General features: G+C 37.5%; 1 protein-coding gene across 5 annotated transcripts in view; it reads left to right on the top strand.

Annotated features, from left to right (window-relative positions):
* The window catches only part of vps13d (vacuolar protein sorting 13 homolog D), a 296,748-nt gene that overhangs the window by 152,893 nt on the left and 128,064 nt on the right, over positions 1-15,791 (top strand). For 4 of the 5 annotated variants that reach the window (XM_060852292.1, XM_060852293.1, XM_060852294.1 and 1 more), the window contains 7 exons: positions 599-739; positions 1,863-1,985; positions 10,736-10,841; positions 12,435-12,587; positions 12,768-12,903; positions 13,613-13,660; positions 14,799-14,949. In XM_060852292.1, the coding sequence (XP_060708275.1) occupies positions 599-739; positions 1,863-1,985; positions 10,736-10,841; positions 12,435-12,587; positions 12,768-12,903; positions 13,613-13,660; positions 14,799-14,949 (858 nt within the window). Of the gene's footprint in view, positions 1-598; positions 740-1,862; positions 1,986-6,099; positions 6,175-10,735; positions 10,842-12,434; positions 12,588-12,767; positions 12,904-13,612; positions 13,661-14,798; positions 14,950-15,791 lie in introns of all 5 variants that reach the window. The other variant, XM_060852296.1, reaches the window with a different exon arrangement.

Genomic DNA, 15,791 nt, shown 5'->3' on the forward strand with positions numbered 1-15,791 from the left:
TTGAATTTAACCATTGCTGTATTAGGAAGTACATTACCGTATAATTGTACAGAATAGGGCACCAAGCCTGATTGACAAGTGAGGTCAGTCTCCCTGAACCGACATTGCCAAAAATCAGAGGTCAGAGTCTGAATTTCAAATGCTGTTTTGAGTGCCTTACTGAAAGTTGTGTTTAACTGCATACCAGTGCTGCTTGCACAGTGATTATCTGGTTGTTAAGCATGTGGGACCTTTTTTTGGGGATATTAAGTGAAAAATCTTGAAGTAAATCTTAACCTGAGCAAATCTTTCTTTTGAGTCTGTATGCTGCAGACATTTCTGTAGCCCCATCAGACATCATAATGAGGCAAAACTGATGCCTGTTATGGACTACCTTCCCTTCATACAATATTCAGGAACTGAAACTTATGCTAACAAACCATATTCAAACATGATTCATGAGTTGGGATGATAGTCAGAAGTGAGACTCAGTAAAGCTTTTAACCTGATTCAAAGCTAACAGATCAACTGTTAAAGTATTTATCAGTATGCATGTGACGTAAGTGTGTTGTTGCTAAGTGAGATAGGTTTTTCATTTTCCAGTGTTGTCTCTTGCCAGGCTGGGAGCCTTTTGCCGAGCCTTGGACTTCTTTCCTGAGCTGGCAGCAGCATGCAGCCAGCCGTCTACATCCACCACGCCTCAAACTGGATCTGCAGGCAAAACAACGACTTGACATCAATATCACATCTGTCCTGATGGGTATGGAACTTCTGACAATACTGGGCTAGGAAGATCCTTGTGCAGCCATTTCATGTTTATTGGTCTTATTTTGAGGATTGTATATATATTTTAGGATGGCCCCTATGAAAGTGTTGAAGATTACAGGAGACTTTTTTTCCACCATAGCTTTGTGATCTGTTTGCTATTCTTGCCTACCCAACACAGATCAAGCACCACTGCTCCACCTTGATTTAAAATAAAGATATACCAAAAGGATACAATGAATTGACCAGGTACACTGAAGTGGATTGTGAAAGCACATAGAAGATTGCTCATTAAATTGCGTTGCCTTTGGTAGACAATGTAATGTGGTAAATTGCCTTTATTTTGACCACAGCAAAGGCAAAGTGGGAAATAGAGCATGTATGCTGGCATATTTGCATCTTGGGAAAACAAAATATAACAATTTAGATGAGCTATACCATGTAGTATTGAGCAAAAGGACCAACAGAGTTCTAGCAGTGTGATAGAGCAGGAAACATTGTTAGAATGTATTCAGTTTGGGATAAATTATGAAGCTAATTTCAAGAGAAAATAGCAGAAGTGGCAGAGAGGTTGCTAACGATGTGAAAGTGGCAATGTCTGGATTTCCCTGCATGCCAATTTGGTATTTTGTAGTATTTTTACACATACTAAGTAAAACGTTTCCTATATATCACTATCATATGTTCATTCTGTACCCTTGCTGTTTCACGGTTTACTTGGAGGTTGTCTTGAACAAGAAGTTTGATGAAGCATCTCTCTACAGATGTTAATTCACTTGCTGTTTCCAGCATTTTCTATTTCTATAACAAGTTTCCAGCACCTGCAATTTCTTTTTTTTTGTTTTGAAACCAGTAACCTGTTCTTAGATGAAGAAATTTGCTCTCTGTTCCTTGAATTGACCTTCCTCATGGACCTACTCATACAAGATAACTACAGTTGAAATAAACTAACATCATACAGATTGAGTTTCAGATCTGCATTCTCTGATATGTGGGTTCAATTTTACAAAGCATAAAAATATGTAATAAAATGAGTTGGGACATGACATAATTAAATCTGAGCATAAATTCAATCCTTTTCCTCTCTTGTTACTGTTATCCTGTGTGTTGCATTACAGAGCAATATAAAATGACAAAAGCATCCTGGATTGCTGATTACTGTAAGAAGGAAGCAAGGGAGTGTCCCAGAATCTCTCAGTGGAGGACAGGGACGTACCTTGATCCATTCATGCTCGGACAGAGTAAGTACATGCAGGGGATGGGAAATTTAATTCCAGGGTTAGTTACTGAAAAAGAAAATGATTAAAGCTTAAATGGTCAAGCTTGTCTAAGTTACCTGCTTCAAGTTGACTGAAAGACCATCTTTGTGTGATCTCTGGTCTTGACTATATGTTGCATTCCCCTAACAATTGGAGTTGTTATAGACTGGGGAATTTTAAGGCAAAATGTCATAAGGATCTAATTCATGGTGCAGAGTTTGCAGGATGGAAACATGGGTTAGAGAAATTATAGCCAACATGTGGCTCAGTGGTTAGCACTGCTGCTCCACAGTGCCAGGGATCTGGGTTCGATTCCAGCCTCGGCGACTGTCTGTGTGGATTTTGCACATTCGCCCCGTGTCTGCATGGGTTTCCTCCGGGTGCTCCAGTTTTCTCCCACAATCCAAAGTTGTGCAGGTTAGGTGAATTGTCCACACTAAAATTCCCCATAGTGCTCAGTGAGGTTTGGTTAGGTGCATTAGTTAGTGGTAAATGTAGAGTAGTTGGGGAATAGGTCTGGGTGGGTGACTCTTTAAAGGGTCAGTGTGGGCTTGTAGAGCCAAATGGCCTGTTTCCACACTGTAAGGATTCTATGATTCTATGTTGTCCCCCTTTATATTTTAATGACCTGTATATTGCCAGCCTGCAAAGTGGGTTCCCAGGTTCCCAGAATGGCCATCGGGCTGCTTTGAAGTGATGATGTCCAATCTGGGAGCTCGCAGGAGGTCAGACCCTAAATTTACTACTTTTAGGGATTAGGATAAGACTTATTTCCTTGCATAGAAAGGAAAGTATATATACTTAAGATTTTCCGTTTTAATTATAACTTAAGCGATTTTGAACATTCCAGTTTTAGTTCAATATTGACGTTAAATGAAAAAAAAATGGTTAATGTGGAGCAGTTGAACAGTTCAAACAGAGTTTGTAATATGGCTATGACTTCTGTAAATTCTATATTAATTACAATTTGGTTCATGCTTTAATAACTACTGCTTTTATTCAAGTGTTTGTAAAACTATTGAAACCACTGTTTAATTCAAACTATTGCTGTTTATTTATTGTAAATTTTGAAATTATCTTCATCCATCCTTCACTCCTTTTTATTTCTTTAATTATACTCTTAAACCATTTGTTCAGCCAATCAACCTTACACAACATGGATTTTAACTTAGCTTTGTCCTTGATGTTCGTTCACATTAATGGTGTTGCTTAGTCAATCTAAACTAGACCTTGTAGCTTTAGTTGCTGTATGTTAGATTAGTGTATTGCAGATATGCCTGTATCATCATCAATCAATTGTCAATCTCTAGATCCTTGGCTTTACACTTTTGTGGAGGCTGACAACAGGTTCAGCTTTTTTTTAAAGAAAACTGCGTTTTTCAGCAGATGTTTGTTAGGTGTCACTGGCAAGGTAGCATTTGGTGATTATCTTGACTGACCTTGAAGTAATTAGGGGTCAACCGTGTAATAGGGGTCCACAGTCAAGGGCAGGCCTGACTGGATGACTGAACTTTCAAAAAATTTCTTGGTCATGTCTGGATTTTAACAAGCTGGAGTTGGGGTCAGGTCACTTTAGAATTTTGAAAATGTGAAGCAAGACCACAGCCTATCATTTGATGAAGGCAAGGCAAGAAGCAGCTTGACTATTGTAATACAGCTAGTTGCATCTGATGTAACCTGCTTTACAACATCATCTGACAGGTTTCTCAGGCCTTGAGAAATTTGCAGCCAAATGGTGTGTGCGCATTGACACCGGTCCCTGTCATCAACAGGAATCAGAACCAACTGGCCATGCAACCTGCTCCAGAGTTCTCCCCGCTTGACTATAAATACCTGATTGATTGATTATAACATTCCAATGGGTCAACTCTGTAAGGGGGAGTTTCAGAAGCTTCTCCCAGTGCTCTCATCATTCTCCCTTTCTTAACCGATGTCACCAAAGAAGGGCTGACTAGCCTTTCATATCATTGTTATATATTGAATGACTCTTACATTTGCTGAGCCAGCAACTGTTGGTAGACTTTCAACAATTCATTCTGTGTGAAGTTCTTTCGGACACCTTCTCAGTGAGCCGTAAAGGAAATAATAAATACAAGTTTTTCTTGCTTCCTAGTTATTGGGTATCCTCTTTTCAGCAATAGCTGATTTATGCACATGTGGCACTGGCTTAAGAGTTATTCTTCACAGTTGCTGTGGTGTCTAGTCTGATGGAGGGTGCCACACTTGTCAGGTAGTAAAGCAACTTTTCTCTGAGTGTTAAGACCATTCTATTGTATAAGACACTACATTATTGGAATTTGAAAAGTAACAATACTTATGAAAAATGTAGCTTCTGCGAGTTTGGAGGTAATAGATGCAATACTTAAATTGTCTCCAATAGTTGTTACCTTTACCTGTTTCTTTCAGTCCCATTTGCATTCGAGAGTCAGGCTTCCCATCTAGATGCCTTTTAAATGTTGCAATTGTACCAGCCTTCACCACTTCCTCTGGCAGCTCATGCGTGTATGGGATGAGCTCCCAGAGAAAGTAGTGGAAGTTGGTGCAATTGCAACATTTAAAAGGCATCTGGATGGGTATATGAATAGGAAGGGTTTGGAGGGATATGGGCCAGGTGCTGGCAGGTTGAACTAGTTTGGGTTGGGATAATTGGTCGGCATGGATCAGTTGGACTGAAGGGTCTGTTTCTGTGCTGTACATCTCTATAACTCGATGACTATGACTCTGTTGAAGTAATCAGCTCAGAGAAAGTTTGTAAACATACACACGAATGTGAGCTACTCGATGTAGTTCCTCTAGATGACTCTTTAAAGCTTTACAAAACCATTCCCTGGTAGGGGTCAGTGGAAACTGGGAATATGATTTTAGTTGTTCTAATGGTACAGCTGTTTTTAAATTCGCTTGTGGGACATTGGCATCACTGGTTGGCCCTAGTTGCCTTTGAGAAGGTGGTGTTGAGTTGCCTTTTGAATTGCTGCAGTCCACGTGCAGAACATTATGGGGTGACCCACAATGCCTTTAAGGAGGTAATGCCAGGATTTTGACGCCATACCAAAAGTCATTCTGTTGTCACAGTTTTGAACTTCATTTTATTTTCTCTCAAATTCAGCATTGAGAGTAAGTAGTTCTATGACTTCCATGTCCCAAATACTTAATCTCTGAGGTGTTATTGCTTAGGCTTACACAGAAACACATGTACATCACTCATTTAAGATAGCACATGCCCTACTCATCTGCCTGGAAGAAACACCATGCTGTGGTATCTTGTACAACAGTCTAGAAATCTAGCTTATTAAAATTATCAACTAAATGATCAGCAATCAGCATAACAAAGCACTTGATTGCAGGAGATTACTTAGATCACTGAATCTGTGAGGAAACAGCTATTTCCAAACTCCTGAGGATATCTCCAGTCATGCAGTTACTTTAGTATGGGCACCTCCAATGTAATGTATAAATTAGTTTGTTTGAGCATTTCTGTCTCCATCTTCCTCAAAGAGCTAGGAACAGGGCAAAAGTTGATGCAAGCTATGACCGGATTTATCTGCAGTCTATTTAAATTTCAAAGTGAGAAAAGCTAACACATAAAAATGACATCAAATATATTATCAGGGAAAATCTCTGCTTTGCTATAATGAACTAAAACCTCCAGTTCAGAGTTGTCCCTTTTGGGTTTTTTTTCCTTTTTCTGGTGTACCCAAATAGCTGGAAGGGTGGATGCAGCTTTCTGTCTACCCATGAGGTTCCCATCTGATACATCTTCTCAAATGTTATTTATGGCACCAGAGTGGAAAATGACTGCATCATTCACTTGATTTACAAAGTTGTTAACTATCATTGAGAGTTGTATAGATTCAGCAATGGACAAAACCATGATGTGTCCAGTCAGGAGTAAGTAAATTGGAATCGCTACTAAAGTATCATGAATAAGTATGACAAATATCAGATTTGAATGATCACATCTCCCTGAACATTACATTCATCATCATCGTTTATTTCTTTGCTTCATTTAGTCTAAACCAGGTTCTTTTCTGTTTACCACGTTGCCTGGATGAGTTAAACTTTTTCATTCTAACTAGACTTCTTTTCTCTCTGTCAGGCAACCCTCTTGCCTATCTTAGAACTAGAAGCACTGCCAGTCTGACAAACCTAGAGCGGCAGATATTTGCCAGAGGTACTGTACCAGGGAATGGGAAGAAGTGAAGAAAATATCCAGTCTTTTATCAGATAAGTTATAGTGTGATGTACCAACGAAAACAAATCAGGTGATACCTTTTAATATTTTATTATGCGTAGTTTCAGCTAAATACTGATGAGACTGCAGCATAGAGTTCCCCTTTGTTTTCTGATCTGTGTTACAGCATTTTTTGCTTTTGCTCTCAGCATCTATTTTATTATTCTTCTCTACAGGTCTGTTTTTTCATTGCTTCATTTGGCAGTGAAAAAGAGATTGTACTAGCTGAAGACCATTTCAACTGCCACTCTGTGACCACACTTTTTACTTTGTTAGTTTTATATCCAGTCTTAATTGGTGAATCAAAGAAAATCATCAAAGCTAGGATTGCATTTTGTGCCAATTAACGGGTTAATTTTGCACCTCTTGACCAGTAAGAATGGTGTGTGTGCGAGGTTATAATTTAAAACTTCTACTTCCTTGTCCCAAATCAGGCCATTGACAAGGCTCCAAAGAAAACCAGTTGTGGCCCTAGTTAACATTCAGATGTCACCTATGATATGCTGTCAGTTGCTGAGCAACTGATTCGAGGATGGAGCACCAACTGGGCAAGTTAAATGTCAGAGATCTGATCATCTTAGAACTCTTTCTGTATACCCCTCGAGAATCAGGATGGCTCTGCCTATGCTCCCTTTGGGGTCTTTGCAGCCACAATATCCTGCATCATGTCCATTTGGTTCCACCACATCTAGAAATTACAACATTTTGCATAGCTCTTTTTGTACTGTCTGTATGGAATCACTGTCGTGGGTTCCCAGCTGCAGCTGCCTGCTGATAAATTTCAACTCCTACTTGCTAATCAGGCAGTAAGTGTGAGTAACTCAGCAAAGAGTTAGTTGAATTGAGGCCCTGCATTAAAATTGTCAGGGGTTCCATGTCCCTGGCTTGTTGCATTCACCACCTGCTATTGAGCCCATCTACTCATTAATGTTGAGACCAATGCATTCACTTTCCTATTAAGTATCTATGTCGACAGAAACACTATTCTAATTGGCAATCCCGTATTACCATTTTCACACTCTTGTTTGATATCAAATGTAATTTCCAGACATTGTCATAGTTCTGATAACCTCAAAGATTAACATTAAATCCCAGCACTATACTGTGAAAGTGTGTGAGTACAATAGGTTAAGCGTACTGAAGCAGATATTTGATCAAGTTACTGTAGCATATGCTTCACAGATTTGGCAGTGGGGCAGGCTCTATTCTCATTTAATTATTACAATAGTACCACCAGGTCTTTGATGTACAATGACCCTGGGAGAGAGTTAAATGTTTTCGTATTAAATGGGATTTGATCTTATGTGTGATACTTTGAATTCTGGTGAATGTAATAATGATTTGATATGGAGAAAAATTTGTATTGTTAGTTTTGCTATTGCAATAATGTTCACAATAATTTTTAATTGAGTGAAAAGTTTTGAAAGTCAAACCTCACTTCTCCTGAGCCTGTTACACTTACTATGTACCAATCTAAATCTTTCTCAACTATTTAAAAATTCTGGAGTTTACTAAAATTCAGTTGGTGTAAGTGTCAGAAAAAGTGTTATGTAATGCTGCAGGATAGGTTTGAGGTTGTAGTAATTAACTGAAATAAGAGCAATTCAGCTTCTGCGTATTTTCAATCAAGTAACAGAAGGTTCAAGCGTGTAAAAAAATGCAAAAACAGAAATCGCTAGAGAAACCGAGAAGGTCTGGCAGCATCTGTGGGATGAAGCAGTGTTAACGTTTCAAATCCGGTGACGACTCTTCAGAACTGTAAAAAGATGCATATGTTCAGTTTCCCTCCTTTATTTTCTGAACATCTGCATGTTAAGGTGCTACAATGAGCACTCATTGTAATTTGAGAAACATTACAGTAAAGAATAGCAGGTTCATGTATCTGAAAAATCTGCACCTCCCAGTGGTAATTTGCACACTTCCAATTCCTCTCAGACTCAAGATTTTCACTTTAGCAGCGTTAATTTCTGTGGAGAAGACCAGGTTTGTTGGACAGATAGTTATTTCAAGAATATTTTTTATTGGTCTGTAAAATGAATATTTTGTTTCTGTGTTTGCTGTTCGTTCTTGTATGATGTTATTCTTTCTCCTCTTATATTGTGCTTCTTAAGGACCAAACCATTTCTTAGGTAATTATTCAATTATACTGATGAAAAGATTGATCAATTTTCACTTTAATGATCCTGGTGCAGGCCATTCGGGACTGGAGGTCAGCACACTTAAATTGTAGCCCTGCTGATTTTCTAGCAATTAAAACAGATAGCCAGAAAGTTGGAAAGACCACAAATTAGGTACATTTGTCTCAACAGCCCATATATGGAAAGAGTCTGTGTTGAGCACATTAACTCATGAGATTTACACCCTGTGTCCAACGTTAAGATGAAGTAGTATGCTATGTTATGATGCTTTCAATGTATAATCTAGCCTTGTTTTTTTTCTGTTGTTGCAAAAATCTGAATTATGAATCTTTTACACGTTGAAGAAATCAGATAATGTATTTGACAAGGGTTTTGTGATTTTCAGTGCTCATAGTTAACAATGTCACTGCTCGTTATTGGTTTTTTTTGTTGTTTGGCCGTAGTACATGACAGTCTGCTAACTGTTGTGTGTCAGCATTAGTGCTCATGCAAGAGGTGCTGAATCTGTTGGGAGAGCTGATTCTTAGTATTAAAATATCTGGAATGGAATTTTCAGGAGTTCACTTAAGTTAGTGACAGCAGGCTTATCAACAAACTGTAATAGAAACTGAACTGTGCTCACTCTGCATTTATACACAAAAACACAGAACACATAGTTTGTATAAAGCCCATTTGTGAAACTTTAAGCATGTCTTTAGATTGCAAGAGTTACACATTAGTATCAGAATTCTTTCACCGATCACCAGAGCACTGCTGAATATTGGATCTGGGAAACCAGTATTTAATTATACTATTAGAAGCTATCAAAATAACTTGTATATTACAAATTGAGTTTTATTCCTACTGATAATACAACTGTTGAAATATGCCTTGGCTCTGGAATTGTTTGGGATATTAACAGCCCTGGATCTTGGCATTGACTCTTAGGTCATCCCAATTCCCACACTGCTGCCTTTACTTTTCTGTGACAAATCCTTGTGGCTGGATCTCAACATCTTTTAAAATGATATCTTGTTGTTTATAGTTTATTTGCTAAAGCCAAGTTGCACTTAACCAGACCTGATACTGATACTTAATCAAAACTGATGTTAGTTACAGTTTGGGACACACTCTTTATTAGCTCGGACAAATTATTGTCACAAAGCAGCTGTAAAATGGAGACATTTTCATAAAGAACTAAAATTTAATGTGTATTTGCCACCTAATTTGCAACGAGTTGGAAATATGAGACAAATCAGTAAGCAAGTTGGTACATCTAGTTTTTAAAGCCTAGGTCAGAGGATCTTGACATTTGTAAATCCAAGAATATTTTTTTCTTTCGGCGATGGAGGCATCGCTAGAAAGATTGAAAGAGTTCCACAGCACTGAGTGAGAGAGTAATATGTGTACAATACTGTGCAATGAATCTCACATTCCACAGAGTAAGGAGAAATAATGTGTACTTGCAACTTGGAAGGAATAAAGTGAGAAAACTTGGGGATACAATAGCCCTCTTGAAATGGATGAGATAAATAATTAGTCCTGTGTAGACCTCGATGCTGAAAATCTTGCGGGGGGGTGCGGGAAACAAACATGTTGGAAAAATTTAACAAGTCTAGCAACATCTATGGAAGGAGAAACCGGGTTAATGTTTCAAGTCTGACGTTTGAAAGGTCAGAGCCCTGAAATTTTAAATCTGTTTGTCTCTTTAAAGGTGTTGCCAGAGCTGTCTGAGTATTTCAACATTTTCTGTCTTCACTCCTGAGATTTATTGATTGCTCTTCTCAAATGAGGAGCTTTCAGGAGCTCAACCAAGCATGTTAAAAAAATTTATCAAAAATTCAAGTTGCTTCCCAGAATACATAAGTTTCCTGCACAAGAGTCTTTTATCCAAATTGCTGGTCCATTTTCTGGAAGCAAGTTAATGTTAGACTAAACACAGTCTTTGGAGAGCTCTATTTTTTAATGCAGTATACATGTCTGTTTGAGGTAAATGATATTAACTCCATACCCAAAAGGTGCACAATTGTCCAAATGTCATCCATCTTAATTCTATTGAAAAAGGTTTCACTATTTTAATTTTGAAGAAATGTTAAATTATAGCTCTGAAATCCCATTGAGCAGACCTAGCGAGTTTAAGATAATTGCAGCTGCTGCCTTAATCCATTGAATTAGTTATTAGCCCACTAATTTTAAATTGCTTTGTAATCTAGTTAAAATATTCTTCAAAATATGTATTGCCAAGTGTTTTCAGCATGTGAAAGATATCAATCAGCATAACTTTCAGCTTTTTGTTTAGTCAGAAGTTCCAAATAGGAAATTTCAGAATCCAGCTGGAAATTGGCCATTGGCTTCCATTCTAACACATTTGTTTTTACTTGTAGCAGAAGGAAAGATTCCAAAAAGACGGCAGCCATTTGTGCCATATGCCCTCAGGAACCACACTGGTTGCACCATGTGGTTTGCCACGCTCACTACTACTCCAACTAGGTATGAAATCTATTTTGTGTAACAATTCATGAACTTCTTTTCCTGCAGTTGTTAAGGTGTAGATGTTCCACTGTATATGTTTGATCCGGTTTTAAGTGTAAACCACAAGGCTATAGTTTTGGTCTTGACATTTGAAAATCCTAGAATATTTTATTCTTTCAGGGATGGAGGCATCGCTGGTAAGTCCAGCACTTGTTGGCCTTCCCTAATTACCCTGAAGAAGGTGTGATGAGCTGTCTTCTTGAAACACTGCAGTGCATGTAGTGTAAATATAGCCACAAGCTTTCAGAAGTTTGGCCCATTGTCATTGAATCAACAGCAATGTAATTCCAAATCAAGATAGTGTGTGACTTAGAGGAGAACTTGATGGTGATGATATTCCCATGCATCAGCTCCCTGTTATTTTGGGTAGCAGTAGTTGCAAATTTGGGAGATACTGTCTTATCTAAATGTCTTTCTGTAAGTTCTTTGATAATAGCTTCTTACAGTTTTCTTTTGACAGATGTTCATGCATCTATTACATCTTTTAAAACCGTAGGATGAGATTCCTCAGGGTCATGGCTCTTATCAGACCATGGATCCAACAATTTATTATTTCCTTCAGCATTATAATTTTCCTGAGTTCTTCTCACCCTTCCATTTCCTAACTTTTGACTGCTTCTGGGACATTACTTGTATCTTGTACAGTGAAAATATGCGAAATACCTGTTCAGTCCATCTGATATTTCCTTATTTCACATTCCATTTTTCAAGATCACTTTCTTATATGATTAATGCTCACTTTGTTAAATTTTCTTTCTTAAAATGAAACTCTCTCATACTTTCATATTTTTTCATTCATATACTCTAATTTTTTCATCCATATTGATTTTTCAGTCATTCTTTGCTGCTATAAATGTTCTGTCCAATTCTGAGCCGCCTCCTGAGTTTGCACAATTACGTACATTTTTCTTTAAGGTTGATGCTATCTTTTAACATTTCTAATTCAGCAAGGATGGCAAATGCATCCTTAGATATTTTTCTCTTTCCGTCTATTATGTTGATTCTGAAATACTCCTTAAATGTTTGCTACTGCATCTCTGATTATATAACTTTTAATCCATTTTTTCAATTAATTTTAATCAAGAGTCAGATTAGTTGCATTGTATCCTAGAATACTTTCTCACAGAAATCTAGACGATTTGCCCTCAAAATAGTTAATATTAATACCTACTATCATCTCTTTAGGCGATCAAATCCCCATGATGCCCCATTATATGTTAGTTTTGATGTCGGGACTGCAAATAAATACTCAAGCCTCATAAATGAAGTGGCAGCAGAAAAGGCTAATGCCTCACTGTTTGCTATGTTTGACATTGTGACTTAAGACCTAACCGAACCACATTCACTAAATTATTCAGCGAGCAGATGGTGCCCCGATTTCCTCCCAAATAGTGTTCCTTCAGTTTTTCAGGCTGCGGAATTTAAAGTTCTCAGAAGCCAAGAAACACATTACCATTTGATTGAACTGATGGAGCGTACAGGTTGGGTGTGAGTGATCGTGTTATAATATACTGACAGTGATATATGCATTGCGGCTGTTTTCCATTGTAGAGTGGCACTTTCTCACAGTGAGAGTCCTGGTTTTGTACATGAAGAATCTGTTGTAGAACCTGATGACACACACAATGTAAGCCAATGGCGCGAGGTACTCCCAGGAGAAGAAGTGCCTTTTGAATTTGAAGCCAGGGAAAAGCTAAGACACAGGTGAGTGAAAGAAAATAATGTAGTACTCACTTGACAGACTTTTTATATCTCTCTACTAATCAGTAATCACATATTCGTATGTATTTAGTCATGGTGGCATGTTTATATAAAATCTTTGTGTTATCATAACTTCCTTATGTAAGACACAGTGGCTGCACATTCTTAATTATGTACTGGCAGGCACACTCATGAATTGAAGATTCACCAGCTTTTGGTCCGAGTGAATGGCTGGGAACAAGTCAGTCCAGTGTCTGTGGACAAAGTTGGCATCTTCTTCCGATGTGCAGCACCTGATCGAAATAATCAGTCCTCCATGGTGTGTATCATGTACTGTGAACGTGTCATTTGTCAAAGCTTATATAATTGAGACTGTATACTTTGGAGCAGGAGCTTGATTATTTCAAATATTGACGCAGCAGTAGCTTCAGAACAACAGTTATACAAACAACCATTTGCTTTTAAATTTTTGAGAGGAAGTGTCATACACAAAATATCAAAACACCTGAAATGCTGCAGTTGTTAAATATGCAGGTTTAGTGGGTGCTGAGGCACAGTGACAAGGAAGGTCCTTCAGTTAACGAGGAAGATTTATTAACTCGGTAGATACTAGACAAGTACCTACTAGAACTCATAAAGGTACCGTTAACATCATTCTATCTTGCCTGCGCATTGCGTGAGGGCATATTTGGTTTGAGCTGTGATGGTCAGTTAGTGTTTCCTTTCCTTGCATAAAGTGATATCCACTGAGGATATGGACTGAAGGAAATTGTACCAATTTTATTCATCTGAACTTGCCCAACGCTTAATTGATTGAATGAGAACAACTACCCATTGATCTCGAGAAGTTTATGTAATTTTAATTCTGATCCTGCCAGTTTTCTGCTAATCAGGTTAAAACTGCCCTTGCAATTTTGGTTACAATTTGCATAAAATCTTGCACATTTGCTTTTTATTATTCCAGCCATTGATGAAAAACCAGTTATTAGTTGCATGTATAACACAAATCTATCTTCTCTATGCTGCAGGTTGGGAGTCCCATTAGCAAGACCAATATAATACATCCACATGTCTATGTAAGCATTGTTCTGTAACTGTACATCCATTATCAAATTGTACTGTACCTTTACTTTAAAGTTAGCTATTTCAAATTAGTTAATGATTCAACTTTTAGTGCTAAATTCCCATTTTGTTGTTCTATTTTGTGAGGTGTTTCAAATTATTGGGATTTTTTAGTATAAGAACAACTCTGTTATCAACCATGGGTTGTATATGACTTTAATGATCTAGTTTATGATTTTATATTTTGACAGTTATATTTAATTATAATGCTCATTTATCTGATTTTTATCTCCTCAGTTTTACCCTGTTTTAATATCGTAGTAGTATCATTTGAGTAGGAAGTTTGTGTTTAAGCCCTAGTACTTGAAACTTAAGCAAACCTAAGATTCGAGTGCATTTCTGAAGGGCAACATCTGTGAGAGATGTTGGTTATGCATGACGCATTAAATTTGAATTACTTTCTACTTGTACAAATTTCTGTTGCACCAACCAACAAAAAGCAGAATGTCATTTTTGTTTTGTTCCTTGGCTTATAATCCTTTCTCAACCTACATCACCAAAAAACAACTAATCTGGGCACTCATCACGTTTTCCACTTAAGAGATTTGGCTGTGTTTAAATTGCCTGCTGTATTTGTCAATGTTAAGAACAACTCAGTCATTTGTATCCTGTTAATTGCAGCTTCTTCAGTACATGCATCTGGTTAAGATATCAGTCTAGTGTTATCAAATTTCATAATCTCGTCTTTAGTTTCTACCTTATAAATATCTTCAAATTATTAATGTAGGTTGCAAGCCAGTATTTTAGCTCAACATAACAAATCACTGTTGTGCTCTAATATGATTGATTTACTAAATCAGTGCCTAGTTTTCACCTAATAAGTGAGTCATTTGGAAATTCTGCCCTGTATCTCATGCAAAATTGATGTTAATACAGGTAATAATATGTTTCATGCACTCTTGAGATTTAAGTTTCTAGAGTTTCTCTAAATGCACATTAGACTTGGATGCTAGTTTTAGAGACTGAAATCTATGTTAGATGTGTTCTGCATGTTTGGAAATATTATAGATCCAACATAGATTTGTGTTGTATTTGATAGATTGCAGCATAATATTGAAAAGGCAGTACCTAACATTGTTCGCCCTTCTGTAGTTCTCAGCACTGCCTCCTGTACGGGTTGTGTTTTCTGTGACTCTGGAGGGGAGTGCAAGAAAAGTGATAACTGTCCGCTCGGCACTGATTGTGAAAAACAAATTGGAAGTACCCATGGAACTGAGACTGGATAGTCCATCTGCTCCAGATAGTAAGTCACTTATCAATGTAGCAATCTGTTCCTTGACAGGAAGGCAATTCGACAAAGCAAGGATCATCTGACTTTCTGAGCCCATTCTATCTATTACAGTGTAGGCACACATGCTGTCCACACAGTACAGTAGAGATTAATATCATGTTTTAGATATTGTTATGCACTGTTTAAAAGCAACCAGCTTTTTTGTTATAAACTACTGTTTAACATGTCCTTTCTTAAACTGCTACTATATATTGCATAAAATACCTGCATCTTTATAAATCCCATTGGTAATGATTGTGAGTGTTTGCGATTTTGAATTTTGGAAGGAAAAAAGCTTTTTATTAATTGATTATCAAGTATTTCAGTGACTTAGCACCGCAATAATTGTTTCTCAGCACTGGTCTACCATAACTGACTTTCTCATTCTCCTTTCGAGGTGTTGTCAGTTAACTCATTTGGCTGGATGTCTGGTCAAAAATCTGTCCAATTCAGCCTTGGACAAATTCAGAGGCCCAGTCTGCTTTACTTCCTGAGAATAGAATTCCACACATTAACAAACCTTTGAGAGGAAAGAAAACTCATCCTCTGTGTATCCAACCCATCCAGACTCCTCAGATCTTCAATGTTTCAATAAAATTGCAATAAATTCTTCTAAATTCCAATGGGTATATGTCCAACCTGTTTACCATTTCTTCATAAATGAAGACCTTAATACTAAGAATGAGTCGAGTGAACCTTCTCTGAATGCTTTAAAGTAATTGCATGTTTTTCAAACAAGGAGACCAAAACTGTAGATGTGGATGTGGCTTCACCAATATCTTGTGCAGCTGCTATAAAACATCCCTACTTTTTAT

Source organism: Hemiscyllium ocellatum, chromosome 37, assembly GCF_020745735.1.
Source record: "Hemiscyllium ocellatum isolate sHemOce1 chromosome 37, sHemOce1.pat.X.cur, whole genome shotgun sequence".
NCBI classification, from domain to species: Eukaryota; Metazoa; Chordata; class Chondrichthyes; order Orectolobiformes; family Hemiscylliidae; genus Hemiscyllium; species Hemiscyllium ocellatum.